The sequence below is a fragment of the Aythya fuligula genome, chromosome 1, assembly GCF_009819795.1.
Source record: "Aythya fuligula isolate bAytFul2 chromosome 1, bAytFul2.pri, whole genome shotgun sequence".
Classification (NCBI taxonomy): domain Eukaryota; kingdom Metazoa; phylum Chordata; class Aves; order Anseriformes; family Anatidae; genus Aythya; species Aythya fuligula.
The window spans coordinates 119,252,475-119,273,757 of record NC_045559.1 but is presented as its reverse complement, the minus strand read 5'-3'; the positions used below and the strand labels follow the sequence as shown (position 1 = coordinate 119,273,757).

At 34.2% G+C, this 21,283-nt stretch overlaps 1 protein-coding gene across 1 annotated transcript in view; it reads right to left on the bottom strand.

Moving 5' to 3' along the window:
- The window catches only part of CFAP47 (cilia and flagella associated protein 47), a 325,591-nt gene that overhangs the window by 86,927 nt on the left and 217,381 nt on the right, over positions 1–21,283 (bottom strand). Inside the window, exons 53-55 of the mRNA XM_032197971.1 lie at positions 10,276–10,451; positions 7,968–8,075; positions 2,056–2,167 (exon numbers count right to left, since the gene is read on the bottom strand). Coding sequence (XP_032053862.1) covers positions 2,056–2,167; positions 7,968–8,075; positions 10,276–10,451 — 396 coding nt within the window. The remainder of the gene's footprint in view (positions 1–2,055; positions 2,168–7,967; positions 8,076–10,275; positions 10,452–21,283) is intronic.

The window sequence follows — 21,283 nt, the reverse complement described above, 5'->3', positions numbered from 1 at the left end:
AAATATGAAAATTCTATTTATTATGAAAGAAATAAATAAAGAAAATTACTATAGTTACTGTTGTATGTGCCTTTTCTCAAACAATGTAATGTAGTTGTTGGTGATATGTAAATCTCTGGTAATAAATTGAGAAAGCTGAATGTGGAAGACATCATTTTTTAATTTCCTGAACAAGGTCACATGCAATCTGAAAGAATCAAAAGTCACTATAATTAAATCTAATCCACTTCTGTGCAAATGACCTAAACGTGACATGTATAATACTCCTACTTGATTAATACAGTTCTCATCCGTTATGTTTCTTAGCTCTGACTTCAAATGCCAATTGATGAAATGATTAGTAATATCACTTGACAAGTTTAACGTAATGTATGAAGATGTGTTAATATGCATGATGTAAAAGATGGAGTAAAATAAACACTTCACGTTTTATAAATTTATTTTAATGCAATATCATGTAATATTTTCTATGCAAAATATAGGGCAATTCAACGTATGATCACATTTAGCTGTAATCTATAAAACCCATTTTAAGAAAATTTGGTCCAGTTATACTACTATATTTGAGGATGAAAGCCAAAAATACACATATTACAACTTTATAGTGTTACTCTATTTCTCCCATACAATCCATTAGTTTCTCAGCTTTATTTCAGGACCTTATTACAATAATTTTCTGTGATTTCTGTGATCCTTATGCTAGTTTGCACAAATAAACTAGCTCTTGTATATGTCCTCCCTGTATCATCTTCCTTAAAGATAGAATACTTACATCTAGAAAAGGTGTAATTGCATTTCTTTCTCTTCCAAAGCAGGTTCCTTCATTTTCCTTTTTCACAGAGGTTCTATATGCATACTCAATAAGAGGTTCCCCAGATTCCCTTTCATAAGAGTTTCCACTCATCTGTCCTCCTTTTTCTCATCTCCCCATCATAAAAATGACATATATTTAATATAATTAGTTATTAATAACATTCAAAGAGTTATTTGAAGGACCTTTATTTTTCTTCTGGATTACTCATTACTTTATACTTTCCTTCTTTCTGGGAGATAAGTGGTTTATGAACATGTTGCATCCTATTGAGAAGAGGAGCACAGATAAAATAGCTCTGTGCTCCTCCAGAACCTGTAGCCTTCCATTAACTAATTCTCTTTATAAAAGACAAAGATGTCTGAAACTGCATCTGAGGGGGAAAAAAAAAAAAAAGTCCCTCGTCCTTTTTCTTCTATGTTTAGTTTTTCCACACACATGGTAAAATTACCGGTTCCTACTAACCTGTAATCAGTGGTCAATAATTAATTTTCAAGCTTTAGGGTCCTTACCATCTAGAATTCTAGCCAGTCTCAATGAAAATATGAAAATTTAGTCTATCTATTCAGTCCATCCTCTTATTCCTTGCAAATAGATGTTAAGCAACAAGAAGGAAGAGCTTTTGTAATGGAGTAGGAAAATGTACATAATAGTTATAGGCTGAAGATTTTCTCAGTAGAAAACAGTCTTAGGGTAAATCTGAGTTTAGAGAATAAAATGATTCCAAATATTTGCTTGAAGCTGGGTTAAACTAATCAAATCCTTATTCAGAGATAGCAAGATGGCTATAACTACCACAGCTATGCGATATTCTTATATGTCTTATTTTACATTAGCATTTTACCTGCTTACCTAAATATTTATCCTGTTGATTCTTAAAAACCTGGAAAGCTTATAATACAGTTGATTTTTTTACAATATCTCTTTCAAATACCTCTTGGATATTATTTGCAAATGACACTGCAGTATTCCTCAAAACCATTCTACAAAGCATTCCAAGGGGAAAAAAAAAAAAAAAAAAGAATCTATACAACTCGAATGTTTTAAGTTTAATTGTCTTCATCCTTAAACTATAAAATCTCTAGAATACATTATCTATATCGCCTCTAACCCTTGAGATTATGATGTGTATGCTAAATCTAAGGTATGATAAACAATTCAATATATTTTGAAGAAAAAGTTTTCTTGTATTACTTTTGTGAAAGCACAAAAATCTTTTCAGATATTTTTTCTAGTCTACTTACAGGATGTTTTCGATCAGTCTCAGTTGAAAAATTGCTAGGATTGCTGTTAGCAATTTCGAATTCCAAAGTTTCATGTGTAGGATTAAAGAGAGGAATGTGTAGACGAACCCATCTGCAAAAAATACATGTATACAATTACTATTACTGGTTATATATTTTCTTCCACTGAATTCTATTATAAATCACTCATTCTCTTCTTTTGAAAAATAAGTACCTTTAAAAATAAAAATTATTACTAGTAGTATTTTACCACTAGTATGGACATATATTTCATATAATTAGTTATTAATACCAGCAAAAACTAGTAGCAATAACCATTCCAATATTTGGCTGTGCCTCACTCAACTTCAGTTTCCAGGAAGTTAGTTAAAGTTAGTTGGTTAAAGGGGCTGTCCAGCTCCCTCAATGGTCGGTCATCTGGGAGAAAAACATTTTCAGGGATACTGGTCACAACCTAATATAAGTCACTAAGATGTGGAATCACTTTTCACTGACTACAGAAGAAACCTAGATTTAGCACCTTAAACTTGATGTCTAACTTTTAGATAGAAAGATGCGGAAATGAATCCCGCTGCCTCCACTACCACAGCTTCACGTTTATTCCGAGGCTCAGATTTGCACATTTATTTATAACTTTCGTACTTAATTTCTGTAGCTCTAACTTTGGAATAAAACATTTTACTCAAATGAATAATTCACAGTTCCAAGGCTACCAGAGAAAAAAAAAAAAAAAAAAAGTTCCAAAAAATTAAATCATTGTATGTCTTATTAATACGTAGCGTATACGTGGACTCATAGACTGCTTCATAAAAATGCTTTGGACAGAAATTAAAAGTAATCAAATTATGATTCCCATAACTCTTTTTTATGTCAGCAATGGCTTACAGGAGAAGCTTGTAATTCAGTGGTACTGTCAATAGCTTTTGATTTACTGCCATTAGGCAATCATCATTCTTGGTCATATTTTAACCTTGGGATCTCAAAACAAACTTACCATTCCACAATAGCTACTTGAATGGAGGTGCTACCTGTTTCCCTTCTCTTTCTTCTGCATGAACTTAAAGTCCATCTCATTTCATAGAACCGTTGCATTGTCATTTCAGCATAATGACAAATTAGTTACATATAAAATCATAAAATCATAGAATGGCTTGGGTTGGAAGGAACCTTCAAGATCATCCAGTTCAAACACCCCTGCCATGGACAGGGATGATCAGGTTGTTCAGGGCCTCATCCAATCTGGTCTTGAACACCTCCAGGAATGGGGCATCCACAGCTTCTCTGGGCAACCTATTTCAGTGTGTCACCACCTTTTGAGTGAAGAATTTCTTCCATGTATATAATCTAAATCTACCCTGTTTTAGTTTAAAACCTTGTACTGTCACTGCACTCCCTGGTGGAGCGTCCCTCCCCAGATTTCCTGTAGGCCCCTTGTAGGTACTGGAAGGCTGCAATAACGTCTCCCTGGAGCCTCTCTTCTCCAGATTGAACAACCCCAATTCTCTCAGACTCTCTTCACAGGAGAGGTGCTCCAGCCCTTTGATCATTTTTGTGGCCCTCCTCTGGACTGACTCCAACAGGTCCATGCCCTTCTTTTGCTGGGGACCCCAGAGCTGAATGTAGTACCCCCACATGGGATCTCATTTTTGAGAAATAGGTTTATGTTTGTCCTCTTCCAGTCAGTGGGAACTTCACTGGACTGCCACAACTTCTCAGATATGATGGACAGCATCTTAGCAACTTCACCCGTTCCCTCAAGACCTGCAGATGCATCTCATCAGGTCCCATGGACTTCAGGTTCCTTAGGTGGTCTAGAACCTTATCTTCTACACTGGGTGGTTCTTAATTCTCATAGTCTCTGTTTTTGCTTTCTGGGACTTGAGCTATGTGGCTAGAGCTCTTGCCAGTGAATTTATACATGTAGAATATGTGTTTTATGAGGTTTGTATGTTTGAATTTTGTGGCTACCCCAAAACAAATATTGCAGTATGCTTATTGTGTTAATGTTATGCTTTAAACCAGCTGGCATTCTATCTTACAGGCATTCCTTTATTTTCTAATTCTATTCTTAGAATCGTAGAATCATAGTATCATTAGGGTTGGAAAAGACTTCCAAGATCATCTGGTCCAACCATCACCCTACTACCAATTAAAGAATAAACAAACACAAGATACTTTCAATAGGATGCAAGTCATAAAATTCCCAAAGTTTCCTTTATTTGCCTTTAAAAAAAAGATATTTGACCATAAATCACATTCTGGTTATAACACCAAGGAAAATGGAAAAGAGATTGAAGGTGAAAACAGTAAATAAGAAAAATGTGAAAAATGAGATACATATGTTGGTTTTGCAGTAATTTATCTACCTAATGGACATTCTCTCTAGTCAAAGCTATTACAGGCCAACTGCCAGACTGCTCCACATATTTATCCTCTGGAATAAATAATCATAGCCAAATTAGTCAGGGAAGAAATATAAGAAGCAGCATTCAAAAGAGAAGGCATTTCAGTCAAGCTTTATAAATGTAACTTCAGGCCCTAAAACTTGTTGTGTGCAGGTGGCCTCTTTCCAATATAAGCAGTAATGCATTGCTGCCCATGGTGTTCTTGACAACTTTAAGATATGAATCCTCAGCAGGTAAGTGGCAGATTTGTTTTGGTATAACACTATCGATATATTAGAGATTGCAACAGCAGAGTGTACAAAAATACCAGGAAAATGTCACACAAAAACTTCAGATTCACTTGTTATTTCCTTTTTTTTTTTCAATTTAATTACCACCTCTAGCTTTTTTTTTTTTTTTTTTTTTTTTGGTCTGGTCTACTTTATAAATAATATTTCATTTGCCAAAAGGAAAGCCATCTTGGAATATCTGAAACTTCAGTAAGCAGCTATTTGACTGGTAGAGGTTCTTCAACAGATAAAAACTGATTAAGAACCTATGCCACCCCACAAGGTGACTACACTGGGTATGCTAAGAAAAAGTTGTTGCATAATACAGTAAAGTCACGACCACTGTGAATATCATTCAACTGACTGTCATCTTCAATGACTACACTTTGGAGTCTATAACAGGATGAATAAATGAAGACGGAGAATATCAAGCAGAAGTCTTCCCTGCTCAAAGGCATATGCTAAAGAACATGCTAAATCTAACCTGACAGAAACAAAAAGCAGATCTGAATGCAATAAATCCAGAATGTTAGGGTATCTGAAGGAAACCTAAAAGATAAACTGCTAGAATTTTTCCTTTCTTCTTCAAGAATTGTTTAGAAATTGATACTAAGAGTCACAGATCTTTGCTCCTAATCCAGTTCCAAGTGATGTTTTAATGGACACTTATTCTTTATTTTTTCAGATTGATAGCAAAAAAAAATACAGTGAGCACATAAAGAAAAATATATATATATTATTAGGAGGATATTTGAATAGGATAATGCCTCTTCAGTATTCAGGCAAAAGGTGGTAGAAGTTAAGTCTCTTAAAGAAGAAGAAATCTCCATGAACCAGTAGGATTTCAGGCATTTTATGACATTTACAGTCCACAATCCATGTCTCTAGGAAAACGCCAAGGAAGTACACCCATCCAAATCAAAACAAATGGGTACCTTTATTAAGCAGACAATATGTAAAGATCTAGTTTATTTTGTACCAAGTCTACTCCCAAGCTTGACTTCTACATGAATTACTTTTATATATTCAACATATACTAATGCAGCCAATTTACTTGGATAATCTCATCAGCTCACAATTTACTATTTATTATCTTTTCAGACAATAAAGCAAATCACAATAATTTGACTGTAACATCAATGCCATCGTCAAATGCCATTGTCCGATTTTTTGCTTTTTGGGAAAAGACAATATGCTGATGACACAACAAAAATAAATTTCTGAAAAAAAAAAAAAAAAAAAGAAAGAAAAAAAAAGATCATTGAAAGAATTAACTCAACCAAAACCCTGAAAAATTATGAAACCAAGAATGTGTCAGATGATGGAAACAGAAAAAGGTTGCCAATTTTGTTTTATTGTTTTATGATATACATGTAAAAGCATATGTGAAAAGATAACTGTTAATGTGCTTTTATACATTACTGCTATTGCTGCTGTTTTTAATAATTAAACCAAGAAGAACTTTTTTGCTCTTCCACTGCCATCTGCCCAGGGCAAATGTAGATTAGTTAATTTACATAGGATTTACAATGTGTCTACTTGTAAACTGAAAAGAAATATCCTTTGAAACAATAAAGCATGAAATTTAGATGAATTTTAGATGACTTTTTTGACATGCAAGTGTTTTAGTTAATGAAGCCTACAAACTCCAACATACATTCCTTTTGCAGTAGGAAAGGATGACTTGCCATTCTTGGCCATACCACATGTGCATGGAGTTCATAGTGCATGCTAAAGAAAATTATGAAAGACAAAGAGAATGAGAAGGTTATAAATTATTAATTTTAATTCCTAATGGTTCCAGCCTACATAGTAATGAATAATCATGTTTTTTTACTCAAAAAAAAAAAAAAAAAAAAAAAAAAAAAAAAAAAGATGGATAGCCCTACTGATTTTCTGGTAAAAACATAATAAAAAAGGCATTGCCAGCTAATTCTGGTCTTTGTATCATATATGAATAGTAAAATAAATGAAAGCTGAAATTTCTATAGTTCATCATCTTCATGGAAAATAATAATAATAATAACATTTTTTAAAAGACTTAAAATCCCTGAAATACAGAAAGTTATTAAAATACATGACATGCAGTCATTTTCTGATTTCATTCATCTTATATATCCACCTACAAAAATGTAATCAGGTAAAAAATCATGTTGTAGTCTCTCAGAACATTTTTAGCTCCATCAGTAATGTACACTTATAGATTCAGTCACGATAAGATATACAGAAGAATGTAACATTCAGGAGATCAGTGTGTCCAGAGAACTTACTGCTAAGCAGAGATAATAGATGGAAGAGCACTACTGAAATTCTGGCATTCTTGAAAGTCATATCCCAAAAGTTTTGATGTTTGTCTTGAAAGCCAGCACTGCAAATGATGTTATCAAAATGAAAGATGAAATGTTGTTTAAGAAAAACATGAATTGAGTTTATTTCTGTGTGTGCTCCAAGGAGTAGCCTATTTTCTTAACATTTGCAGTGCTCCATCCCCTGGATCTGCAGGACAGAAATTGTGTTAATTTGCCTTTTCTCTAGTGTTTAAAAGAAATTAAGAACTGGTATACAAGCATTTGTAAGGGAGGACTGTTGGGTATACTCCTTTTTCAGAAAGAGGAAAGAAAATTAAACAAACTTACAGAACTCTGTATTTACTTATATTTATGATTACATTCTGCACTATTTTCTAAGTGATATCTACATAGAGAATTCACAGGAAGTCAAAATATAGGCTGTAATTCCATTTCAGTTGTTCTGCAAGGAGAATTTCACCTATTTATGTGTATACCTCATCACTCTTTACCTGAATGGAGGTTATAGTGAGGTGGGTGTCATTCTCTTTTTTCAGGTGACAACTGATAGGATGAGAGGAAATGGCCTCAAGTTGCATCAGGGGAGGTTTAGATTAGATGTCAGGAAGAATTTTTTAACAAAGAGAGTGATTATGCATTGGAACACACTGCCCAGGGTGGAGTTGCCATCTCTGGAGGCATTTAACAGACGTGGATGTGGTGCTTAGGGACTTGGTTTAGTTGGTAGTGTTACATGATGGTAGAACTCGATGATCTTAAGGGTCTTATCCAACCTAAATGCTTCCATGATTCTACGTATGAAAATTATCTGCAAACTAGTATAGTACATATACAGCACTATTCTGTCTTTTTTGATATACTCTTCAATATATTTCCCATGATGCATTCAAACGGGTGACCACATTAAGCACAATGAACTCCATACTTACTTCCCAAGCTCACATTCTATTTCAGGCAGACTAGTCGGCAATGGTTTCTCTACAGTCAGCTTCAGTGCATACCAAAACTCTCCAACCATGTCTGACAGGAATATGACACTAAAAACAGATACATAAACTTGTTATGACATAGATTTTATATATACAATTGAAAACGCAGAGACAAAAATCCAGGAAAACTCAACAAGTTCAAAACAATGAGTTCTTTAATTAAGAGTATCTAAATTCAGCTACCAAGAAGCAATACTATTCACAATTACAAATACAAAAAATATCTTAATCTTTCATAGCTTTATAGCATGAAAGGTATTTTTCTTTTTCAAAAGTACAGTTCAAAAACATTGCAACTGTTAACTTACAAAAATAAGCTTTAATTTCATTTTAATGTTTGAGTGTTTTCTTTCTAGCCATTTTGTACTCAAAAAGACAAAGAAATAGAAATAGTATTCAACTATATTAAGAAGGAAAACCTTTTCAAATCTACTGATTAAAAATAAGAAATAGATATAGACATATTTATATAAGCATGAAAAAGAGAGGTGTTTCAAAGGAAGTATATTCAGTATACTGTTTCGATATACAATCAAATGTCATGACTAAAAATTGTTTGCTGCTTGGTGAGATATATACAGCACTATACTTCTGTGACAGACGTTCTTACACATTCCATTCCTACTACAAACTTTTTTTCTATTTCTTGGTTGTATTTTATTTTATTTTTTGTTGTTTTTCAGTAGCAATCATAAAAATGTTAAATGAAAGGATAGTAGGCATATTAAAACCTATATGCAATACACCATGAAAATCCATGACACATTAAGGACCAGCTCTTGTTCTAAATGAGTGAGAACTTTGTCTATTTCGTGACTCCATATTCCCAGACTGTCCTCTGCACCAGCAGACCCTTTAAAATGAGCATAAACTAGCTTTGGAAAGAATCATCCAGTTGTAACAGGACAGCTGCCACAAACACTTTTGTAAAGCTCTTCCCAGCTATTACCATAGCAAGGGAAATGGAGCATGGCTGCAGAAAGAATGAATAAATAAATAAATAAATAAATAAATAAATAAATAAATAAATAAATAAATAAATAACGTGGCTGTATGTGGAAGTATGTTTGTCCAGCAATAATTGTAGCCCTTGGGAGATGCTGGAATTTAAAGCAACTATTAGACAGCTTTCTAATAAACAGCATAATTTTATTGAACATATACAGGTGTGTATCATGTCATCTTTGCATGACATCTAGCCCAAAGTTTCATCAATTAAAACAAACCTTAATCTTATTATTTGGAAATTCTGCACTTGAAAAATACTAGAAATAATGTGTAGCATGAAAACCTGGAGTCTATGCACCTTCAGAATACTTTTATTTCTACAACTTCCCTCAGGGGAAAAATTAGTAGTCATTTTTATAAAATTGTATTGCTTGAAAGTTGTATTGGGTGATGATACCTGACATTATCCAGGTCTTTGCAAAAATCAACAGAATCAAATTGAACACAGATATTGAAATACATGGATTTGGTCTTTGTAGGTATAATGTCTGTGAACACAGACTGTCTCTCTCCCTCCTCAAAAACCCTCTCTTCCCACCCCACAATCACTATATTTTCACCAATTGTTTAATACAGTTGGAAAAAAAATTACAATCAGTCCTTCAAATGAACTATGGTTTAATAACCAAATTCCAGGAAAACAAGCTTTACAATTCTGCACTCTTCAGCTATTTGTTGAACTCATTTAGTTGAAACTAAGACCAAGAGGTCATCTGTCTTTGTATTCATAATTATCATATGGTACAGTCTCTTTTGGATTTCCAACCTAAAGAAACATTTTTAATTTAAAACTTCCACATATTCATTAAATACATCACTACTAATTAATGGAAGATTCTGAAGGTAAATGGATCTACACGAAGACTGTTCAGATGAACAGTTCTTAACCTGTTTTTGGTTGTGTTGCTACAGTTTAGTTCCTCCCGAGAAGCAAAATGAAATCATATTATTCCCTTTGCGGAATTTATAAAATTACAAAATTAACAATTTGTCCAAATATTTCAGAGGGAACTTCTAACATTAAGTAAATATCTAAAACATTGTTCAGTGAATTCTAGGGAACTAGAATAACTAGGGGTTATTCTATGGCCTGTAAATCCAGATTTTCCCATCAGAGGCAGGTTGCTGTTCAGGATACAGTACTACTTCCCCTTGATCTACATCAAGGTTTTAATGAAAATAGTTCACTTATTAGTACAAGAGCCACAACAACCACAAGTATAAAAACTTTGTAATTTACCTTTCATCTGAAGTGCCAACAACAGCTGGAGAAAACTTTAGTTGATAAAAAAATGTTTGTTTAGGTGAAAGAGTGAAAGACTTTTGTCCAGAAAGTGACTGATTCTCCAACACCACACTTAGCTGGAGAATTTCGTCTGTAGGATTCATGATAGGAATATTAATTCCAACAGTATTCTAAGAAGAAAAATATATATATATAACATTACAAAAAAAAAACAAAAACACACACATTATACATAAAAGATACTTCTCAAACAAGTATAGGATGCTGATATATGATTTTTCCTTATGCAAACACAGGTTACACTTCATGTGCATGAACTTCATGTTCATATCTGAACAAACCCAAAAAAGAGAAGTTGTAGTAAGACCCAATTCAGCCAATGTTCCAATTGTAGACTCTTTAATTGCATAGATAAAGAAAAGTCCTAGTCTTCCTAGACAGTCTGCATTTCAACAAGCTACTTTGCCTTCCACGATATGGTTGAGGCTTGCCAAAATACACCTTTGCATGCAGATCTGCTGTCTTCCCAACACGGCACATCATCCAAGTCAACTCTCATCAGCCAAGCACAGCCATTTGAAAATATCCATTCTGCAAGCTAGCTAACACCAATGGGATCTGCTAACACCAATGCAGGATCTGTTAATCTTGATGTAACTTAATCTTATTAAGTTACATCATAATAATTAGTATTAAAGTAGCAACACAGCAAACATTCCCTCCCTCTTTCTTTTTACCGTTTTTTATTAACAGTGGTCCCTGTATCTTTCTTAAGTCTATTGACAATTCAGGCAAGGACTATCTTATCTTGAGTATCTGGAAAATGTAGCTGCTCTTAAAGACCCATATAAAATTCCCATTATTGTCATACAAAGGCATCTCTATGGCCTGATTAGAGAAATACATGCATACATTCTACTTTGAACATGTTTAAGATGAGCAGCAATTGGACAGAGACAGCTCAATCCACACAGCTGCTACATTGCATTCACAAGCTGCTTTTGAACTTGCTATATTTCGTCAGTGTTCCAGTAATTCTCTTCTTTATTTTAACGTTATAAATAGTGTACATCTACCCTATGTACCTTACATCTATAAATATCAACACACTTTATGAAAGTAACCACTTTAAACCGACAGAAAGGAATATACTATTGAAGGAAGACTGTTATCACAATTCAGGATACAAACCTGCTGTTTTAAAAATATATATATGTTCTATTTATATATGTTCATCTGTATAAAATATGCACAATCCAAAACCAAATATATGTGTATATTTCTCTGTATCTATATTTATATCTATTCCTATCTTTGTCTCTTTCCTCTGTTCTGACAAAGAAGCTTATTTGAAAATGCTTTTTGTGTATTGGGGGGGTATTTTTTCTACATATGATGATTTACTTCTTACAGAAAAATTTTGACTTATATATTCTTTTAAAAGTAAATAAATAGAACTGCAACATGAAAGGAGAAAAGGATACAGTTAAAATTACTAATACACTAAAAACTGAGCATGAAATACTTTACAACCCCTCACACAGCTGTCTCGCTCTGGTTTGAGCCTGCCTATGGTTTGGTAATATCCTATATATTTACGTTTATACAAAATGATTACACGAACACACATAAAATACATTTAATGTTCCACAGATGGTGAGATTACACCCACAGTTTAAATCATTCAAGTGCCTTGCATCAGTAAGATGGGATTTAAATTTGCAGTAAAATATTTTAAAGCTCAGATTAATATTTTTTATTAGTGTAAACAAAATTCTAAATCTATCTACGATTTTATTGCTAAAAGGTTCATAATAATTGTATAGTAAAACACCTGTACTGTTTTGACAAAATCCTTTTCCAGTAGAAAGAAAACATTGAGCTGCTTATTTAGGAGAAAAACACCTGCTATCAAATAAATAAATAAATGAATAAATAAATAAATTTAGCTTTGTTCGCAAAGGAGATTTTATATTGCCCACATTAGCTTAATGGAAAGTAGTGCTCACTTGCCAGTATTAAAAAATTGCCTAGGGTTATGTATTTCCCTGAATTCACAGAATCACAGAATGGCTGAGGTTGACAGGGACCTCTGATGATCATCTGGTCCAGCTCCCCTGCCAAGCAGGACCACCTATAGCATGTTGTGCAGGATAGCATCCAGGCGAGTTTTGAATATCTCCAGAGAAGGAGATTCCACAGCCTCTCTGGGCAAATTCATCCAGTGCTCTGCCACCCTCACAGCAAAGAAGTTCTTCCTCAAAGAATTTCTTAGGAAAATTGCTTGGAATTCTTGTTTCACAAACTTGCCATGGCATGGATGGTGATAAGAGTATATGTGTATGTGTCAACAGAATGCATATATACTGTATATTTTCAGGCCCTAGTGGTTTCTTTCAAATCCTTGTTATGGAGACATAATACTAAGATAAATCACAAAATAGGCATCCAATTGCCAAGGGTATTATTTTTCATGAAAGGACAATTTTATCAAAAGAAATGCAAAGGAGAAATATCATAGGCAACTCCCAAACACATTTATAGTTTTTAATTTAGATCCACATTTCAGTATTGTGGTTTTTACAACATTTTGGCAGAGGAAGAAAATAAATGTTGAAAAAATAATACGAGAATTAATCTCACTAGTCTTCAAACTGCTCCTTGTACCAAGATTGCCAGTGTCCAACATTGCACTGGCAATTGCACCAGAATGGTGCAATATGTCATTTTGTAATTCCTTTAGAACTTGTGATCCACTTTGTCTGGTATAGGAAAATTAAAATAATCTAGTTAGGGTAAAATAAAATAAAAATAAATGTAAATACAAGATAACATTTGTTCTCTGTGGAACTTGAAAAAAACAGTTGACTGCTTTTACTTTATCCTATAATAATAGCCCAAGTCTATGTATAGGTCTAATATTCTATTATCAAGACTTTGCCTCAAAAGATGCTTAGCAGCATCAATTAATATTTTGTGATATGTTTTTGCTGATTAATTTTCCTGGCATATTTTATACCAAAGATTTTCTAATCATCCCATTCTCTGCATCCTTCTTTTAGCAACTGTATCTTTAGATTCATAATACTTAAATTAATATTCCATGAATATGTATGCTGCACTGAACTATGAACTAGTGCTCCACTAACTTTCACAAGATAGCTCACAAGAAGATGGACATCACTGTGCATAGTAATCTTATCTATGTTTGAACTTTAATAATAATTCTATTCTAATCACCATCAGATGCCAATAAAAGCGGTCTCTGGGCAAAGTTCCTGAGAGCCTAACTACATTTCTACATGTTTTAGAACAATTGTGTTCAATTAAAATCCAGTTTCATTATGGAGATGACATTAACTCCACATCTATTTGCAGCTTTTCTAGTCAAAGGACATTGAGGAAGAAACACTTGTACCTGCTCCTGATTTTGCCAGGCTATTGCTCAGAAGAAATTTTTTAATTCAGGTAAGTGGTAAGAATTTTAGCTTGATAGACCTGTTGAGATAACAGCAGAAATTCTTCTCTTTGTAGGTCCTTGTCTAAATCATTGTTCTGACAAGTAACAAGTTACTTTTTTCTCTTGGCTGCACCTGATGACAAGCAGCAATGTTGTTTACTCACAAGATTGAACTTGCAAAGGTGGCAGTAACACTGAAAAAATAGCTCTTGGCTTTCTACCTACACTGGGCCCAAAAAGATCAGAGCAATCAATGTCACCATCAGTGCATCTGTATGTTGGTAGAAAGTTAGTTTCTTTTTGTGTCCTCCTACAACCTTAAATTAGTATTTCATTATTATTTGATTCTCTTTCTTGGAATAAAAGAAGCTGAAGAGAACATCACAGCAGAGTTGATGTCAAGAGTTCTAAAGCAGTGCTGAATGCAGTTCAACCCGAATTGGTCAAAATAGTTGTAGAAATTAGAGCTGGCTCTTGAACTGATGGTGCAATAAGCCTCCAATGCACACCTCTCCTCACCACTGCTCAACCACCCCCACAAACTTCTAGTCCAGACCCACATGTCCTCACTCAGCCAGGTCTTTCTCTTGTGGATCATTCAGAACAATGGAAGTCCTTAACCTCATTTGTCTGGAGGGGGTTTTAGCTTTTAGCTTTCTACTCACTCACAGTTTAATGAAGTGGATCTTCATCAAGTGAACCATTCCCCTCACCATATAGCTCATTTTTTTTTCTCTCTTTGAGGTAAACTGTTAGCTGAGATAACCCTCTTCTTTCCTTGAAAGGGAATGATGACAGAAGGGAACACTGCCGTGTCTTCACATTATACTTGGCATATTTTGCCTTAAAAATATTAGTTTGCAAAAAGGCACTAACTGCTCATAAATAGTTAAGTCTTTACCAGAATAGCAAATGTAACTACTTAAAGTCTAGAAGTAAATACCTTAAGTAAATTATGCTTTTTAAAAACTTGCTTAGCTTTGAACCCAGCCTTATCACTACTATAGTAAAAGAAACAAACTAAAAGAAAAAAATTATGCACAAGACATCTAGTATTAGAGGCTAATAGTACAATGAGTTCCAGGTGTAAAATTACATATAAATTTACATGTAAAAATCACACTACACTGAATTTCTTTTAACTGAAATGGGCATTAAATAACTAAGTAATAATGCCCTAAAACAGAATACAGAGACTATTAGTTCATAAATTATTGTAATAACTCTAAGCTCACCAACTACAGAATCCTACACTATTATCATCTTTATAGAGGCTAGACACTGTAGTGAGCAAAGAAACTGGGGAAAATGTGTTATAATAGATGATTGCTAAAAATTCCTTTCAGAAATTGAAGGAAAGGAGGGGACTGCAGAAGTTTTATGTTCTGTGACTCAGTTGTGGTTTAACCCTGGTAGGAAGCACCAAAAAGAGAAAGAACTAAAAAACAGAACGAAAGGAGAAGAAAAACAAACAAACAAACAAACAAAAAAAAAAAACAACAAACCCACAATCGATGCAATTGCTCACCACCAGCTGACAAACGTCTAGCCAGTCCCTGAGCAATGTCAACCGCTGCCAGCCAACTACCCCACTTTTACTGCTGAGCAAGACACCATATGGTATGGAATATCCCTTTGGTCATCCCTATGGCTCAGCTGTCATGGCTGTGTCTCCTCCCAGCTTCTTGTGCACCCCCAACTTACTCACTCATAGGCAGCTTGAGAAACAGAAAAGACCTTGACTGTGTGGAAGCACTGCTCAGCAACAGCTAAGTCATTGTTCCATTATCAAAATGGTTTTCATCACAAATCCAAAGCATAGCACCATATGAGACTAGATGAAGAAATCAATCCCAAACAAAACTCTATCCCAAACAAACCAGCACAAACTCTGTTATGTCCTCAGCTCCACCAAAGGAAACAGTCTCAATGAGAAACACAAATCAAAATTATATATTACAATGCTTTTAAAGACATACAGGATAAGCCAATGCACTAAATATGTGCATATCTGGACTTCATGCACACTAGTTTTGTCCATCTGTTTGATGCTTTATATATATACACATATGGATATGTATATACAGATAGATAGAATTTGTAACAGCAACTTGAGGTGAATTACGAGAGAATTGTTATATTAATGTACTTATAAAAGTCATGCCTAACAAGGGGATACAGACTTTCTCAAAGTCAAATTAACATCCCAAGTTTCCGTAACTGAGGAACAAATAACTATGCTTATATCTTAATGATAACTATCCTTATATCTGAATGAATATTCTTTTACTTTTGAAATCAAGGCCACCTCTGAGTCCATGTAGACTGAAACTGAATAATTATCCATCCTTCTGAGACCACAGGCAGATTTCTTTTTCAGATCTAGCAGTGTGAGATGAAAAAATTATCAATTACAGCTACTTTTCACCGGGGTGAAAAAGTTGGTGCTTTCAAAAACTATCACTATCAGCACTATCAAAAACATATAACATATAACATATTCAGCACTATCAAAAACATATAACAATAGGTTAATCTTTCCCATTAGCACAGCCAATATAGAAGGAGATATCTGCCACTGTGTTAATGTAACAAAGGACCAAATCCATCTTCAGAAGGTTTTAAAGGAAAATCATTTTTAAAGGAAAATCATTCTGTCAACACTCTTTTTTGGGAAGCATGACTCAGCAACTGATAAATTTCTGTACAGATCCTACTCATCATTCTTATAGGTCACCTTGCTGTGCAGATGCACGTAGTATATGAGATGTAGAGTAGAATCCCAATAATGGAAAACAGTTTGAATCAAATCAATAGATGCCTTTACATTTCTTGTTCGACAGAACTATTTTGGATGATTGACACTTGAGTAAATCCAGGCTTCATCTATCAAAAAGAGACATCTGTCTTTTCTCCAAAACGTTCAATCTACTTCACATACTATGTCATATCTGTATTGCCAGAGCAAAATATGACTTTCTATAGCTTAAACTCAGTATCACTCAATAAAAGCATTAGAAAGTACAACATTTCTGTTAGAAATATACTGCAATTAGATAATGAAATCAAAGCAGTTATCAGCTATTACTGACTTTCCAAATCATCAGTTATGTCTCTTGTGAAGGTAATATACAATATACAGAGACATTTGCCCAAAATCAGCCCTCAAAATAGCAGTGAACACCATTTGTAACTAACCTTTTCTTTCAGGGAAGCCCAGGAGATGTAAAATTTTAGGATGATTTCAGTTTCTAAATAACTTCTAACATATCTGACAGTTAACAAAGAATGTCTTTTTCAATCATTTCTCTCAGAACTAGTCTAAATCTTACCCACAGAGATATTAGTGAATGCCAATCAGGAAACTATTTAAGGAAATCTTTGTAAATGTCTTAGTTAGCAAAACTAAAAACCAACCAACCAGCCAAAACAAACAAGCAAAAAATGAAACGAAATATGAGATCTACAAAGTTTAGTTCCTGAGCTAATTGTATCCACCCATATAATGCTACAACAAACAGCTAGCTGTGGTTATTTTCTGCTTGTCTCTGATTTGTTTTCAAGTGCTGTAAATTCACAGTTCCAATAGATTGCAACAGGCTTTGGAAGGCTTGATGTGTGCTGATGATTTCTGCACATACTGACATTTCATAATGACATCAGTGACTGAAATAACAGAATTAATTCTAGGAGATTATTCTAAAAGCATTTAGTTAGCATATTAGATGTTGAAACTGGTATTTGTACCATGAGTGTATCATCCTGTATTGAAAATTTGATGTGGTGAGGTCAGGAAGCTCCCTCTGGCATGAAACTACAACCATGACAAAGATTACATCAGTGAAATGCTGAGCTATGAGATAGCTCAGAACTGGTGCACTTAGCTCATAGAGACCAAAAGGAAGTGAGCAATACTTCTTATATTCCAGTGCTTCCAAGACTTTCAAAAGGACTCAGCAAAATCATACTTACAGCCACTTATCAGAACCTAATGATAATAGCAGTAATGACTGATTACTACATACTTTAATTGTCATTAATGACTTCAGTTAGACCTCTGGAAGCAAATATTCTACTGTGTACTCCTACGCCCAGCTCATGGAGGTATGAGCTAACCAAAGGTACTTTGGTTTTTAAAACTAGTAAATCGTATTTCATTTTATTTAATTTTATGACCATGGTGATGAGATAATTTACATCTCAGCTACACCATCAGTATCAAGTTGCTCAATCAGCAGAGGTAAAATACTAATTAATTTGTCTGTAGTAGATCAAGCATCTACAGTAATTCTTACTCTGTAGGTCTAAAAAGAGAATCTGAAATTGGTAAGGAAACAAGTTTCTTTGTGATTTAAAAGACTGGCCCCATAATTCCACATAAATGATCAGAGTGCTGGAGCACTTCTGTGAAGAAAGGCTGAGAGAGCTGGGGCTGTGCAGCCTGAAGAAGAGAAGGCTCTGGGGAGACCTCACTGCAGCCTTTCAATATTTAAAGGAGGCTTAGAAAAAAGATGGAGAGCAGCATTTTACTCGTGCAGATAATCATAGGACAAGGGGAAATGGTTTTATACTAAAAGAGGGGAGATTTAAATTAGAGGTTAGGAGGAAATTCTTCACTCAGAGGGTGGTGAGGCACTGGAACAGGTTGCCCAGAGAAGGTGTGGATGCCCCATCCCTGGAGGTGTTCAAGGCCAGGTTAGATGAGGCCCTGGGTAACCTGATCTAGTGGGTGGCATCGGGGTTGGAACTAGGTGATTTTGAAGGTCTCTTCCAACCCAAGCCATTCTGTGATTTTATGATAATTATTGCTGGCATGAAACATGTAGAGGTATAAAGCATAGAACAAAATTAAATTGTCAGTTTCTATTGAGAACAACATTAATTCTCCAAGTGTAGGCAGAGACAAATTCATGCCCTCCCAAATCCTAGAAAATTCATTTTTCTAAAGCCAACTTTATATATATATATGCACATGATGCAGTCTGTGGAGCCAGTTCTGTCTTACTATGACATAAAGAATAAGATAAACATTAAAGATAAAAATCTCTCATACAGAAAGAAATGCTGCATTATTAAATTTGTCTTCCATATGTGATATATTAGAGGTTCTCAGAGACTAGATTAGCAATCTGTTCTACACACTCCCTCAGTATTATCAGAATCATTTCTCTAAAAAAATAATGTAAGTTCACTATATCACAAGCAATATCTATTACTAAAATTAACACCAATATATATATTATATATGTTTGCTACTAGATCTTCTGAAGGAGTTAAAATTAGAGCAGTCTGAATGAAAGCCCACTCTTGCACTTCTCTGGGTCTCTGTGTGCAATTTGGCTAGTTCTGCTGTCACCCAGAATACAGTCTCTCTCCCTCTTCATGGGGTAGAATGGGAAGGATGTAGAAAAGAGAAAATGTTTAATAAGAGAACCATGGATTTATGAGTAAAAATGTAAAAACCTTTAAATACTGATGTCTCTCTATTTCTTTGTGTTCAGTTTTGAGTACCTAGCAGATGATCTTGCAAGGAAAAGGACTACTATCATAAGCCCCTGAAACATACTTTTATTTTGCATATCCATATATTTGGACATGAGCCATTATTTCATCATATACCCTCTACAGAGTAAAAGGTATCTTCCCAAGATTTCAGTTTTAAAACCTAGGTAAATATCAATGAGTTTGTATTCCTCAATTGTTTTATTCATCCTCCAGTCACCATCCGCTCTGTATGGATCACACAGAACAGACTATTGCATTTGTTTTTCTAGAAACTGCCAAAAATAAGGAGGCTTGAAAGTCAGAAAGAGCTGGAACCAGTAACGGAAGCACCCTGCCTATTCTTAGATGTGCATGTAAATATCTTGCTAAGTGTGAAGATTATGACAGTGATCTTTTCAAATCATAACCAAAAAGTGCAGAAAATGTATAAGTGGCACAAAGCTGGAAGCTATTGCAAATGGCAACAGTGGGACAAGTTTTATCGCAGCAAGAACTCTAATGGAAGAGGGGGTGGGTAGCATATGTTTCCAAGTTACAATATCAACTTTTCCTTACTCATGGCTCTCAGGGACTTGAGAGAGACTCGGCAGAGAATAGACTAAACTATTGTCTCCGCTCTTGTGTAGAAACCAAACTCAATCCCTTCCAGGCATTTGGTTTTATTAAAGCAGAAACTCATAACTCACTGTTCAAAACAGACTGTCACCTCTAGCTTAGTTCTGCTGTTCAGATACTACCTGCAGCTCACACATTAGATATTTCCTCAAGAATGCCAATGCTATTTTTCATATACATGGATAGTTAGAAACTCTCTTGCCCCAGCAAATCAGCAATATACACTTAGACTTTTTTCCATGAAATAGACAGCTGCTGAATCATACCTGTGTCTGACACAATAACTGCCAGCCTTTTAGGTATTATACACCAAAAAAAAACCTTAAGATTTTGATTACTTGTTGACCTCTACACACAGTCTGAATAAAACTACTATAATATTTGCAAACCAAAGTTTGAACTGCTAAACTGTTCAGTTTAAAGTCAATTTTTCTAAACAGTCTGAGACTATGAACCTGAATTATCAGACTAAATTCAACCTCTCTACTACTGTTCCCAATTCAGAAATCCATAGTAATTACTAAAGTAAAATATAGTAAACAAAAAAAAATTGTTTTGTTTTGTTTCGAATTGTTACAGTATTGTCAATAGCTGAAGATATTTAATCAATTGGTAAATTTTTTAAAACATGGTTGTTTCTCTACATTTAGGACTAAGGAAATTAAAAACGTACAAACAATTTATAATAACTGTAAGTATTATTTAATTACTAATCATGAGCAAGAAATATTCATGAACAAATTGTAATTTGTCATTTGAAAGCTTCTTGCTTTACTCTATATGCTTTATTAATAAGTAAACAATTGCTATTGCTTTCCACATGAAATGAATAGTGCTAATTTGTACTCTACTTTCCACTCAAATAAGTTTAGCTGGATTTTTTTCAATTAAAATATCTTCTGTTGGGAACCAATTGTCTGACCTTTAAGTTACAAGCTTTTTTATAACTAGCACTGGAGAATAAACTAGCGGTATCTACGCTCAGAATGTTTTTGGCTTCTCTTTTAATATTTTAGTTGCAATGATTTTCATATTCCTTCAAGGGAATTGAAATCAAACAGCAGATTCATTCTAAAAAAGCTGAAGAACAGTTTTCAGACATTAACGGACATGGGTCCCTCCTTTCTAGGAAAGAGGATGATTACATAAGTCCATACTGTCACAGTTATATAGTCATTCCTTACTCTGATTCAAATAGAAAAGATGTGTTTTTCCTCTCTAAAATATATTCAAGTCTAAAGTTGAAACACCAACTAAAAATGAATAACAAGTAATAATTTAGTAATTCCTGACTTGTTACATAACAATGTAATAAGCAAGTAATTTCTGAGTTAATAGCATCCTCTGCACTTCAGCATGGCATCTGTTTTCTAATCAAATCCGTAATCAACTGGTTTTATATACTGACAATTTCTGATTCAG